The sequence below is a fragment of the Podarcis cretensis genome, assembly GCF_951804945.1.
Source record: "Podarcis cretensis genome assembly, chromosome: 12".
NCBI lineage: Eukaryota > Metazoa > Chordata > Lepidosauria > Squamata > Lacertidae > Podarcis > Podarcis cretensis.
In genome coordinates, this window is record NC_137181.1 from 2883949 (window position 1) to 2897107 (window position 13159).

A 13159-nucleotide genomic window follows, 5' to 3' on the forward strand; every position below is an offset into this window, starting at 1 on the left:
CATTTTGTCTTCATCTGGGGTTGTTATTTCTGGAATGGCTACCTGTCTGGCACTCAGGTATCAGGATGGCAGGAATTATCACTCAGGCAGAGGGGCTGCTGAGTAGCTGAGCTCACAGGTCTAGATGAATTTCTGACGTTTTCCCAGTGAGCCAGTACATAGATACATTTATCAGTGAATTCTTACATTTGGTATTGTGCAGCAAAGGCCCTTTGAACAGATAGGAAGAAACCGTGATGGGGTGTTTGTGGGGACAAATCACAAAAGTCAAAAAGCGATTGTGCTGGTTTTGGTAGTGGGCTGCGTGTGCATGATATCTGCTAGAGGGGCAACCCCCCCACCCAACCTATACATAAATTCCTGCAACACTATCAAGCTTTTTTTCTTTAATAATAATAAAAAAATGTAAGCTGAGAAGGCAGCACAGAAATGTTTGGAATAAATGAATTCCATCCCATGCCTCCCCTTAGCCAGGACTACTCAGAGAGCCCGAAAGCCTGATCCTAGACTCTCCACTTAACAAAATGTGATCGGTCGCCATTAACAGAGGAGGAGCAGTCGATAAATGTGTCAGGACAGCCCCCGGGGGCCTGTCCAGGCTCAAGCTTCCCTGCACAGCCCAAAGCACACGCCTGTGTCATGCAACATATGTGAGCCTGATGCCACGCAGCGTGACTTTGCTGGCCGAGGGAGGAGGAGGAGGAGGAGACCTAAACGTGGAACCGGCATTTTCAGTAGGCTGCCTCTCACCTTCCCTCCTGAAACATCTGCCTCCCCCCCTCCCCCTTTAAGCTTTTCCCTTTCCTTATGTAGGTCACACTTCACTGTCTTTCACTCCCCCCGCCATTGCCTCCGAGTTTCAAGCTGTATTTTCCTCTTCCTCCCAAAGAGCAGCATTTTGTGTTGTGCATTCTCTCTCTCCCCCCCCCCCTTTTCCTGCTGACCGGAATGCCCAAAATGCTTAATCCACTTTTGAAACAGGCTCCCCCACCCCATCCTGGATGGTCTCAGCTATGTTATTTGTCAGCCTGAAAGCTGCCCGCGATCAGAGAGTCGCCCGCGAGCATCTCTTGCCTTAACAGATCACCGCGTCTCGGCTGCAAGAATAATGTTAGTGGGAAGCCATTTTCTTGGGAAATACAATGCAGGCTTAGAAATGGGCAGGCAGAAAGCGGGTGGAGTTGCCAGTGGAAGCGCAGAGGGCTTTTCCTTCCCCAGCTGATCTTGGGGCAGGGCAGGGCACCCCCAAGTGTTTTACTAACATGCCTCCCACCGAAATTTCTCCTGGGGGAGGAGGAGAGGGCAGAGCAAATACCTTTTAAATGGCTCATTCAAACCCTTCACAGCACTAGTGATCCTTACAACATTCTCGTAAGGTAGGGCCATGATTATTATCCCCATTCTTCTGGGTGAGGCCAAGAAGCTTAATTCCCACCCTCACCACTGAAGCACTCACTCTGAAAATGCCTCACGAGAAATGCTAATAACATTCACCAAGAAAGCGGAGCCCAAACAACTGTTGCAAATCCAAAGCCTAGATCTAAATATTATCCAAGAACTAACTTGATGATGATTTTGTATTTGAAGGTAGCTATTTCAGAATAAGGTTAATAGTACTCAGTGGTCTAGCATCTGCCAGGTTAATAAAAACCTTGGCTTACTATGCTACATTACCTGGAGCAAATACAGTGGTACCTCGGGTTAAGTACTTAATTCGTTCCGGAGATGCGTTCTTAACCTGAAACTGTTCTTCACCTGAAGCACCACCTTAGCTAATGGGGCCTCTTGCTGCCGCTGCGCCGCCAGAGTACGATTTCTGTTCTCATCCTGAAGCAAAGTTCTTAATCTGAAGCACTATTTCTGGGTTAGCGGAGTCTGTAACCTGAAGCGTATGTAACCTGAGGTACCACTGTATATAATCTTGGCAGAAGAAGAACTCAGTCCAGTTGGATGACGGGGTCTTTGGGAAGAGGAGTTCAGTAATTCAGACCTGAAACATTTCTAACTTGCGGGGAGAAAAGGACAATTGAGGATGAACTAGACTTGTGCACTGAAACATTTTGGAATTTGCCTGGAATAACTATTGGAGGCAGAAGGCCACAAACTTAGCCAGGTGTGGGGTTTACAAATCCAGATGTGCCTCGCGGGATACAGCCAAGATCCAAGTCAAAGTGCCAACCCAGAATCTTGAGTTCTGACAGCTCATTTCAAACGGTCAGACCCTGCGCTAGATGAATAAATATGGGGAAAGCCAAATGCCACTCGAAGGATCCGAAATATCCCCCTTGGAGCTTGAATTTGTTTTATCCTGGATTGTTTTATTTGATGTTTGGGTGTATTGTGAACAGCTTTGAGATTTTTAAAAAATATAAAGCGGTATAGAAATGAATAACTATAATACATTCCACCGGTTGGGCCATTCTGCTGTGGCGACCATAACTTAGGTTTAAGGTGCCATTTGGCAACTGGCTTATTTTTCTGAGTTTTTAATGCGGGATGGGTTACCTGTGCAGCCCTCTTCCCCAAAAGCCCAGCTTAGTGTGAGCTGGATTAAGTAGATTCTTTCCACCTGTCATCGTCCTCCACCCCCACCCTTTTTTAATTACTTACATTAGTGCCTTGATTCTGTCGGAGAAATCTCAGGCTTAACAGGCCTGTGCAAATCTAACCAGGGCAGATGGGGAAACATTTTGTGGCTGAAGAAACTCGATTGCCAGTGCTCCCTGTTTATTGGATGCGGTTGGGTTTCAAGGAATAGACTTGACCATTCTGGTGGCTGTGGCTATTTATGTACTGTAGGGAAAGAGAGGGAGGGTGAAAGTGGCGAGCGAAGGGAAACGTGAGCCTCCTTTCGAGAGCGCAATGCCTCTTTCAGCCTGAAGATCAGAATCTGAGCAATCAGAGGCAGGGCTCCATGAAGAGCGCAGGATTATTGACCTTCCTTCCATTATTTCCTCACGGTAATTCCCAGATGAGCAGAGCGACGAACTTGCTCTCTTCAGCTCTGGCCCAAGCAAGTCCCTCTGTCGGTTTCCGTCTAATTCTGTGGTCGCCAAACTGCCATGTAGTCCCGCCACAACGCTGCTCATGCACTCGAGGAAGAGAGGGCTGGAGGGAACCCACCATTGCTTTTTCTATTTGCCTGCAGCAGAACTTAGCCTGTGGTAGCCTCGGTTCTGGAGCAGGCAGGTGAAATTTCACAGAGGCTAAGCAGTCATTTTTAGCCAGTTAAGGGCAGGCTATGATCAGCATCTATACCTGGGGACAAGTCTCTCCAGCTGGATTTTCTTCATCAGACAGCTCCCGCGTAGAATCGTAGAGATGGAAGGGACCCCCCCCATGGTCATCTAGTCCAACCCCTGCAATGTAGGAATCTCAGTAGATCATCCACGGCCGATGGCTATCCAACCTCTGCCTATAAACCTCCAATGAAGGAGCAAATGATAGGGGCAAATGTCCCCTGCTCACCCCTGATCTTAATGTCTGCTTGTTTTGCCCCAGTTGGTCTGAGTTTTGATTGGGGGAGGTTGCTATCCGCCGGTGGCAGGCTGCAAACTTGGCAGCACCCTCTCTGCGAGAAGTGAAGCTACAGGGAACCAGGTAGAGGGCTTTTTCCGTATTGGCGCCCTCCCCATGGTTTGCCTTCCCATCATATGTCAGAGAGAGAATCAATTACAATGGTACCTTGGGTTACATATGCTTCAGGTTACAGACGCTTCAGGTTACAGACTCCGGTAACCCAGAAATATTACCTCGGGTTAAGAACTTTGCTTCAGGATGAGAACAGAAATCGTGCTCCGGTGGCAGCAGCAGGAGGTCCCACTAGCTAAAGTGGTGCTTCAGGTTAAGAACAATTTCAGGTTAAGAATGGACCTCCGGAACGAATTAAGTACTTAACCCGAGGTACCACTGTATGTGGGGACGCAGGTGGCGCTGTGGGTTAAAGCCTCAGCGCCTAGGGCTTGCCGATCGAAAGGTCGGCGGTTCGAATCCCTGCGGCGGGGTGCGCTCCCGCTGCTCGGTCCCAGCGCCTGCCAACCTAGCAGTTCGAAAGCACCTCCGGGTGCAAATAGATAAATAGGGACCGCTTACCAGCGGGAAGGTAAACGGCGTTTCCGTGTGCGGCTCTGGCTTGCCAGAGCAGCGATGTCACACTGGCCACGTGACCCGGAAGTGTCTCCGGACAGTGCTGGCCCCTGGCCTCTTGAGTGAGATGGGCGCACAACCCCAGAGTCTGTCAAGACTGGCCCGTACGGGCAGGGGTACCTTTACCTTTACCTTTACCACTGTATGTGACTTCCCAAAGACCTCTAAAGGCAGTCCTGTTTTTAATGCTTGTTGTTTCGCTGTGTTTTTATATTATGTTGGAAGCCTCCCAGAGTGACTGGGACAACCCAGTCAGATGGGCGGGGTATAAATAATAAATCGTTATTGTTCTTATTGGTCTCTGTTCCTCAGATCTCATGAGACAGGGAACTAGAGGCAGCCAGAAGCCAGAATCAGCAGCAGTAAAACTGCACTCCTTGCTCCCATCGGCTCTCCCATTGTGAGGGGGGGAGTGAGCCAAGCTGGGTAACTTCCAGCTGAACATGGCAGGGAGAGGGGGTTCCCTGCAAATCTTCTGTGGTGTTGTCACATGGTCTGCTCTGCTTTCACCTGGTCAGGTGCTCTGGAGCAGTGTTTCCCAACCTTGGGCCGCCAGCTGTTTTTGAACTACAATTCCCATCATCCCTGACCACTGGTCTTGCTAGCTAGGGATGATGGGAGTTGTAGTCCAAAAACAGCTAGAGGCCCAAGTTTGGGAAACACTGCTCTGGAGCATCGAAGGGAGACCCCAGCAGCAAAAGCCTTGTGGGCAGTCCCTGTTTCTCCTTTGGAAGGGGGAGCAAGTCTACTCAGGCCGATGAGTAGAGGAGCTTTTGCACAGGGAGAGCTTCTGGTGGGTTGCTGCTGCTGCTGCTGCTCTATAAGGGAATGGCAGAAATGCCATAGCTGCGTGTGGATAGAGTGCTCACCGGAGTCTGTGTGCACATCCATGTGTGCATGGATGGGTTTTGCAGTCTCTCCTCTCTGGTTGGAAGATTCTTCTGAGAACCCTTTGCCCAGGCAGGGTTTGGAGATTTTTTTCCCATCTGTTGTGCTGCAGTCATGCCAGAGTTTTTTGCTCATATGTTTGGCTGTCTCAAGACTGAAGAGCCCAAACAGTTCCGGTTTCTGAACCCTGGTACTGGAGGGGAGAGAGAGGAAGGGGATTCAATAAAGATTATAGATATATCCTACCACCCAGGAACCTGTGTGGTGTCTTTGAATAAATCATGCAAATAGGAGACTTCAGCATAAACATGGCATGTCATGGTTGCCAGCCTGAAGGTGTTAGCAGAATCCCAGTTTCCTTTTACAGTTGTACCTTGGGTTAAGTACTTAATTCATCCCGGAGGTCCATTCTTAACCTGAAACTGTTCTTAACCTGAAGCACCACTTTAGCTAATGGGGCCTCCCGCTGCCTCCGCGCCGCCGGAGCACAATTTCTGTTCTCATCCTGAAGCAAAGTTCTTAACCCGAGGTAATATTTCTGGGTTAGCAGAGTCTGTAACCTGAAGCGTCTGTAACCTAAAGTGTCTGTAACCCGAGGTACCACTGCACAAGGAATTGCAGAGGACTGAATTCACTTTACTCTCTTGAACCAAGAGGCCTGCTAGGATTTGAAGGGCTTTGGCGGTGGGGAAATTGGTTTCAGGGGTACAGGCAGAAGAAAGGCAGCTTTTAAAAAAAGAGAAAGTGCTTCTTTTGCTAATGATTGGGGAGATAACTCCCAAATGGAGAAGCTGCCATAAGTTTCAGCTCATCTTTGCTAAATATCAAAAGGTGCAGCCAGTGAGGTTTCTTAGTAGCATTGCGCTGCAAACGCCTTCAGTAGAAACTCCCAGTAGGTCACCAGGCAAGGGGCAGCCAATTCTCTCTCCTTTCTGCTGCTGCTCTCTCTGCTTGCTACACACACACACACACACACACACACACACACACACACACACCGGGCCCATTCTCACGATGTTTGTGCTCTCATTCCTCCCATCCAGTATCATTACTCCAGTCTTTTGCATGAAACAAAATCGTCCTAAAACTGGAACCGTGCCTACAGAGCAATTTATGTCCCTCAGGAAGGATTTGGGTTCCATTGGTGTGGAGTTTATGGAGAGCTGGTCTTGGGTGCTGGACAGAAAGGTGGACTTGAGACCGAAAGTTGATAGGATAGGCTGGTACTTTGGAAGTGTGCCAGGCTGGCACAGCACAAGGATCTTAAGATCTAAGGAAGATCGAGAGCTCGGCTGGAACTCATCTGGTCCTGAACTGGCCTATGGGTCCTCTATTTCGGGCCCTCTCACTTGCAGGAGGTGTTGAGTTTTCTGGATCCCGGGGAGTTGCATGTGATCTCTGCCTAACTTGCAATCAAGGTACCAGACATGAGAGTTTCTTCCTGTAAAAAGAAGCCGCTAGCGTTTGTGTGTCTAGAAAGGGCTGGAGTTTTTTAATGAAGAAAAAAAAGTAGTTCTTGATGCTAACAAGATGCTAATAAATCTGTCGCAGTAACAGGCAGTAAGTGGGTGTTAAGAGTGGCAGTCAATAACTTGGCACACAGCAGCCTTCCCCTTATCTGCTGAGCTAGGAATTTCCTTGGCCTCAGTTCCCACCACTGCTGTGTAACACATTTTTAATGGGCTTTCTTGGCTGGAGAGGCCAAAGTGCTGGTGTGTGTGTGTGTGTGCACTCCCCTCTCCTCCCTCAGTTTCCTGGAGACGGCCAGGATAAGGACCCTCCTTAATCCAAGTTTAAATTTATGAACAGCTGCAGCCCATCATTGCTCACCAACTTCCACCCCACACACAAAATGAGAAATAATTTGGCTGTGTGGCCCTTGCTCTCTCACAAGACGGCTTCATCCGTGAGTCCCCTCACTGAGCAGCAGCTGCCGCAAGGAAAAGGCCGCTTCACTTCTTGCTGTCTCTGAAAAGTAAATTCATTGTTTGTGAGAGATAATGCGGAACGGTCCCCCGCAGCCACGGTTTGGGGCTGGTAATACTGTTCCCCAAAAAGAACCCACCCATTCTCCACTCTAGGATTGCCACACTCTTTCTTCAAAACGCTCCTTGAGTCCTGCTGCTTCTGTGAAGTGTCGTTCCTAAGAGGGGCAAAGTCTCCATACCAGTAAACTGGGAATTGGCCCAATTGAGCTCCTCCATCTCTCCGCACACCCCCTTGTCTTGCCTCCATCTGGTGATTCAACTTCAAGCTGTCTTGAGGCGAGGGACTTTTTCTTTTTCTTTTTTTGCACTCCTCTTTTCGGCTTTTTGCCCAGAAGCCTTCCCCGCTGCCCTAAATGGAACTGCCAGGGCTGGAGCCACTAAACATTCCTGTATACCTGAAGGAGTGTCTCTACCCCCACCGTTCAGCCCAGACACTGAGGTCCAGCACCGAGGGCCTTATGGCAGTTCCCTCACTGCGAGAAGTGAGGTTACAGGGAACCAGACAGAGGGCCTTCTCGGTGGTGGCACCTGCCCTGTGGAACGCCCTCCCTTCAGATGTGAAGGAAATAAGCAGCTATCTTATCTTTAAAAGACATCTGAAGGCAGCCCAGTTTAGGGAAGTTTTTAATATTTAATGCTGTATTGTTTTTAACACTCGATTGGGAGCCACCAGATGGGGAAACTCAGCCAGATGGGCGGGGTATAAATAAATTGTTGTTGTTGTTGTTGTTGTTGTACCTGACTTGTTTGCTGTCTCAGGGCCACTCTCTCGACTGAACTGCAGGCGTTTGTTGGCACCTTGGGCAGCTGATGTATCTGCCTTCAGGGATGAGGTTTGCCAGAGTGGGCTGGAGGGCATTCGGGTCACAGGGCGATGCCTCCCATGGGCTGGAAAAGCCAAGGCTCTTCCCAAGCCTTTAAGGAGCCACCCACCCTCCAGATCCTCCCTGCTTCTGGTCAGGATAGCATGGTGGCCTTCTTCCTCTGTAATAATTGTTTAATTGGCGGTGAAAGACGTGGGAAGACTCTGCCTCCTCAGTCCAGAGGGAGGAACCATCCCGTCAACTAACTGTCCTCTGGTCCACCCTTCAAACAGAATCATAGAATTGCAGATTGGAAGGAACCCCGAGGGTCATCCAGTCCAACCCCTTGCAAGGCGGGAATCTCGGCTGAAGCACCCATGACAGGCGGCCACCCAGCCTCTGCTTGGATGGATGGCGGCTAACAGATCAAGGTTGAATCCTGACAAGACAGAAGTACCGTTGGGGGGAGCAGGGGGCGGCCGGGTGTGGAGGACTCCCTGGTCCTGATTGGGGCCACTGTGCCCATGAAGGACCAGGTGCGCAGCCTGGGAGTCATTCTGGACTCACAGCTGTCCATGAAGGCGCAGGTCAAGTCTGTGTCCAGGGCAGCTGTTTATCTGCCCTACCTACCCGCAGACTTGTCTCGCCAGAATGGTGCATGCTCTGCTTATCTCCTGCTTGGACTACTGCAATCCGCTCTACGTGGGGCTACCTTTGAAGGTGACCTGGAAACTACAACTATCTGACTTTTAGAAGACATCTGAAGGCAGCCCTGTTTAGGGAAGTTTGATGTTTTATTCTGTTTTTAATCTGTTGGAAGCAGCCCAGAGTGGCTGGGGAAACCCAGCTGGATGTGCGGGGTGTAAACAATAAATTATTAATATGATTATTATTATTGTTGTTAAAAACCTCCAAGGAACGAGAAGTTCACAATAAGAACCAGCTTCCATTACCTCTGCCATCTTCAGCACCAGGAGCAGAAGGGAGTGGCTGTCGAGAGGCCTGTGGGTGGGACTGGGGGGAAATTACTGAGCAAGCCCAGCCCGTCTGTCCGCAAGAGTGATTGTTGACCGTCAGTGCCTGTGGGTGGGCCGTATCCTTTTTGGAAGAGAAAGTTACTTTTGGAGCCGTGGGGTGCTGGGATTTCACCTCCTGGATCATGCTGCAACCAGCATCATCTGGGCTCCCCAAAGCTCAAGGTGGGGTCAGTGATTTTACAGCTTGTGTGCGTTTTCTTCCCACCTTTCTGTTTGTGTTTGCCAAGCTGCTTCAAAGATCCCCATGAGGTGCTTGTGACATGCATAGGTGTCCAGAGCTGTGTTGTGGCTGCTTTTCTTCACCCCCGCTGAATGCCCACCCCCATTAAGCACCATCCTTCCTTCCCACAGCTCAGATCCTAGGGCAAGGCTCCATGATCCCCGGGCAGCCTTTGCCAGGCCGGGCAATGCCAAGCGGATCGGCCAGCGCTCACCAAGCCAGCAGCAGCAGCAGCAGCAGCGCTCCCCCATCTGGTGCGGCAGGAAATATCGTGGGAGCCCGGGGGGCCCTGGCTTCTCCGAACGGCTTGTGTAAGTAGAACAGGTCACCTGTGTTTCCCCACTGCATGCCCCTTCCCATTCCCCAACCCCAGCTCCCAGACTGCCACAGAATCACAGAGTGCATTGCTGGGATTTTCCTGCCCCATTTGGGGCTCCTCTGCGCCACCACTGGTCTGCCCTTACAAAGAGCAAGAGCAGTCCATCTTCTGTCTACTTACTCATTGTGGTTGAATGATCTTTGCAGACAGAGGCAGCCCTCTTTCACCTCACTCTAGTCCTATGACACCAAGGGGCTCTTCCCCCAACACCGCCCAGCTCACCATCCTCAGAACTCCTCCTGCTTTCGCTGGGTCAGGCCAATCCATCATTCTACCCGGACACTGAGGTCCAGCGCCGAGGGCCTTCTGGTGGTTCCCTCATTGCGAGAAGTGAGGTTACAGGGAACCAGGCAGAGGGCCTTCTCGGTGGTGGTGCCCGCCCTGTGGAACGCCCTCCCACCAGATGTCAAAGAGAAGAACAACTACCAGACTTTTAAAAGACATCTGAAGGCAGCCCTGTTTAGGGAAGCTTTTAATGTTTGATGCATTACAGTATTTTAATATTTTGTTGGAAGCCGCCCAGAGTGGCTGGGGAAGCCCAGCCTTAAGGGTAGGGTATAAATAATAAATTATTATTATTATTATTATTATTATTATTATTATTATTATTATTATTATTATGCCTGATCTGGTGCTCCACAGGACCAGAGAGGAAGTTCATAGAATTGCAGTGTATTCCAACTCCCTGCAATGCAGGAACGTGGGTCATGGGTTCACTTGGTGAGAGGGTCAGTGGGTCAGCCTTGGAGGGGCAGTCTCCTCTAGAGACTGGCCGATGCAGCCGTTGGACAAGAGGGGTCTTTCAGATTTCCTAAAGTGGAAGGCTGCAAGCCAAAGGGATCTGTTCCTGAGATGACATCCCAGCTATAAAGACTCTCCTCTGGACACCAGGAGTGTGGCGTGGGAATTCCCCCAGTTCTTAATTTGATAGATAGACAGGTCAGATGTTCACCTTGAGAAAAACCCAGCAAGTGATCTCCCAATTCTGGTCTCTATAAGACAATGAGGGTGGTGCTATCCTGAAGCTGAAAGCACTGCCATTTGGACTCCTGGAAGGGCAGGCAGTTTTAGGGAGCGACGAATGTCCCTGCCAAGCTTCCTGCCTTTAATTCTCAGTTTCACACCCATTCCTCTGCAGATCCGCAGCAGCAACAGCCGCAGCCACAGCCACAGCCGCAGCCTCCAGTTGACGGGGCGACCCCACCTCCTGCGGGAGCAGCAACAGCCTCCGCAGCTCCCTGATCGGTCCGGCAACAGGGCGTCTCTCAAGCTGTGACAGTAGCAACCAAAAACACCATTCCTCAGTTTCCTGCTCCTTCCTTCCCTGGCCTCTGCCCTCGCCCCCCCCCCCCATGTGCCCACACCCAGACCTGTTCCCCCACGCAGTTTTGGTGACGGTTTGTGCCTTCCTTTTCTGCCAGGAACACAGCCAGAGCCGACAAGCCAACTTGTTACTTCGCATGTTGAGCCTCTGGGTCCTCTTTATCTTCCCAGGTAGGAGATGCAGCGTAACCAGAAGCCCGTTGGGTCCCTTCGTTGTGGGAGGCGAAGCGTCGCGTTGCCGCCGCTCCTCGGTCACAAGAGTAGAAGCGTTTTGCGGCCAGGGCGGTGGGGAAAGCAGCCTGCCTCTCCCCTTGGCCTCGGCTTCTTGGTTCATACTGACCATAGGCGCTGCAGGTGGGCAATTATTCAGGAAGCTTGTCGAGCCCTGGGGATTGCCTGGCGATATTATTAAAAGGAAATATCGATCTCGCCCGAGAAGAGCCGGGAGCCAGATCAATTGGCGGGGTGCTCTCTGCAGCGATGTTCACGTTTCCCACTCCAGCCTTTCAGCGCAAGGGGAGTGGGGTCGATGCATCCCATTCTCCCCCCCTCCCCTCTCGTTTTCATATCAAACAGGTCACTACAGTAGCGGAGGGAGGGATAAATAAAGCCTGCTTCCTTTCCCTCCCCTGTATCCTTGGAGCATATATCGAGGTGTTCCTCTTTCAAAACGAGCAAGCAATCAAACCCCCGTAGATAGCAAAGCGCAAGCTTACAGGATTGTGCTGGAGCAGCCGGGGTGTGGGTGTGTGCTTACCCCAACTACCTCTTGCAGGCAGCCGTGGGGTGGGCTGAGGGGAGCAGATTAAGGGAACACGTTTCCTTTCTGGAATGGTCTGAATAGGAGCTTAGAAACATCACTGACATCTTCCTTGTTTGCAAGCACACGTAGGTACAGTTCACACTCCCTGCTTGCTTATCTTCCAGCTCTTTGCTGGGAACACTTGAACCCCAGGGGCTGCGCAAGGAGCAAGGGAACCTGTCCACCTACAACCACAATTGGGGGCAGCCCCCGTGCTCTCTGGATGTTGCTGGAATGGAAACTCCATCACCCTTGACAGTTGCCTGTGGTGGCGACAGCTGATGGGAGTTGTAGTCCCAGCATCATATAGGGGGCTGCTCCCTGTCGTCCTTGCCCAGATTGTGGGCGTTTTGTCCCTATCCCGTTGCCAGTCTTTCTTCCTCTTGTTCCTGCAACTTGCAAAGGAGTTCTTGTGTAAATGAGCAACTTTGGCTTTGATTGAGAACAATGCCAGGGAAGTGGGTGGTCTTGCAGCCCACTGAGCTGGGGAGGGGCCATTCTAGGGGGGGCAGTGTACCAGTTTTCCAAGTTAGGCCTCACTGCTCCTGTATGGTTAGTGCCCCTCCTAACACCACCAGACACAAATAATGGTTGCCAATAGAGGTTGGTTTGATTCCAGCTCTTTGGCCACAGAAGCAACGCTTGCCCCTTCCTTCCTCACCCTGCCGCCTGGAAGCTCTGGGCATATGGAGTCTTTGGGATGAGGAGAAGAACAACTTTGTTTTGTCCATCCAGACTCCTGCTCTCAACCCTCTCATTTAGGACACCTAGGGGACAACGCCATCCCCTTCTCAGGAAAAGAAAAGCCCTTGCCTTCTGGCCGAAGCTCTTCCTCTGCGTCCTCCCCAAAACACACCCCTCAGAAAGGAAAGTGCTTCCCACGTCTCCCCCGCTGCCGTGTTTCCCTCCCCCTTTGGACCCCATTGTCTTCGGAGCAGCTTGGAATCGAGATTCCAAACATGGTCCTCTTTAGACTAATAACCTCAGGTTGTTTTTAGCGAGATCCACTTCAAATGTCAAGGTTCTAGATGGAGAAACTTGTCTTCTTCTTTTTCTACTCTACTGTTGACTTGTGTCCTGCAGCATAATATGAATTGTTAACACGACGGTGTTTCTGTACACAAGTGGGTGGGTTGTGGGTGGGAGTGATGACCTTTCATTTGTTGGTTTGTTCCCTCCCCCCTTCTAGTCTGGTCCTGTATGTGGGGAGGGGGAGGGGGAGGGGGGAGACCTTCGTTCCTTGCAACTCAGCCACTTAAATTTTGTGAAATAAAAATGCAGGTTTTTTAAAAAACAAAACACATCTGTGCTCCGTGTGTTCATTAGCCAGAACCAAGCTCAGGGTTTGAATGAATGACTGCCCTCCATTCAAATTTTCTCTGGGATGAATGGACAGAAGGAGCTGTCCACCTCGCTCCTTGACCTGGCTCATTGGTTACACAGGCAAAAACATTCCTCTTCCACCTTCTGCTAATTAAACAATCGATGGGCCTTTTAAACTAGAGGGGGTATAGCTTTGGTTTGTTACTATGTCTTTGTGTTTGTTTGTTTATTGCAGACCGCCCCATGATCC

The 13159-nt window shown here is 50.5% G+C and overlaps 1 protein-coding gene across 2 annotated transcripts in view; it reads left to right on the forward strand.

The window, feature by feature from the left end:
• The window catches only part of SMARCC1 (SWI/SNF related BAF chromatin remodeling complex subunit C1), a 111235-nt gene extending 98350 nt beyond the window's left edge, over nt 1-12885 (forward strand). Inside the window, exons 27-28 of one of the 2 annotated variants that reach the window (XM_079996411.1) lie at nt 9214-9413; nt 10623-12885. In XM_079996411.1, coding sequence (XP_079852537.1) covers nt 9214-9401 — 188 coding nt within the window. In that variant the 3' untranslated portion in view covers nt 9402-9413; nt 10623-12885. Of the gene's footprint in view, nt 1-9213; nt 9414-10599 lie in introns of both variants that reach the window. The other variant, XM_079996410.1, reaches the window with a different exon arrangement.
• The last annotated feature ends 274 nt before the right edge of the window (nt 12886-13159 follow it).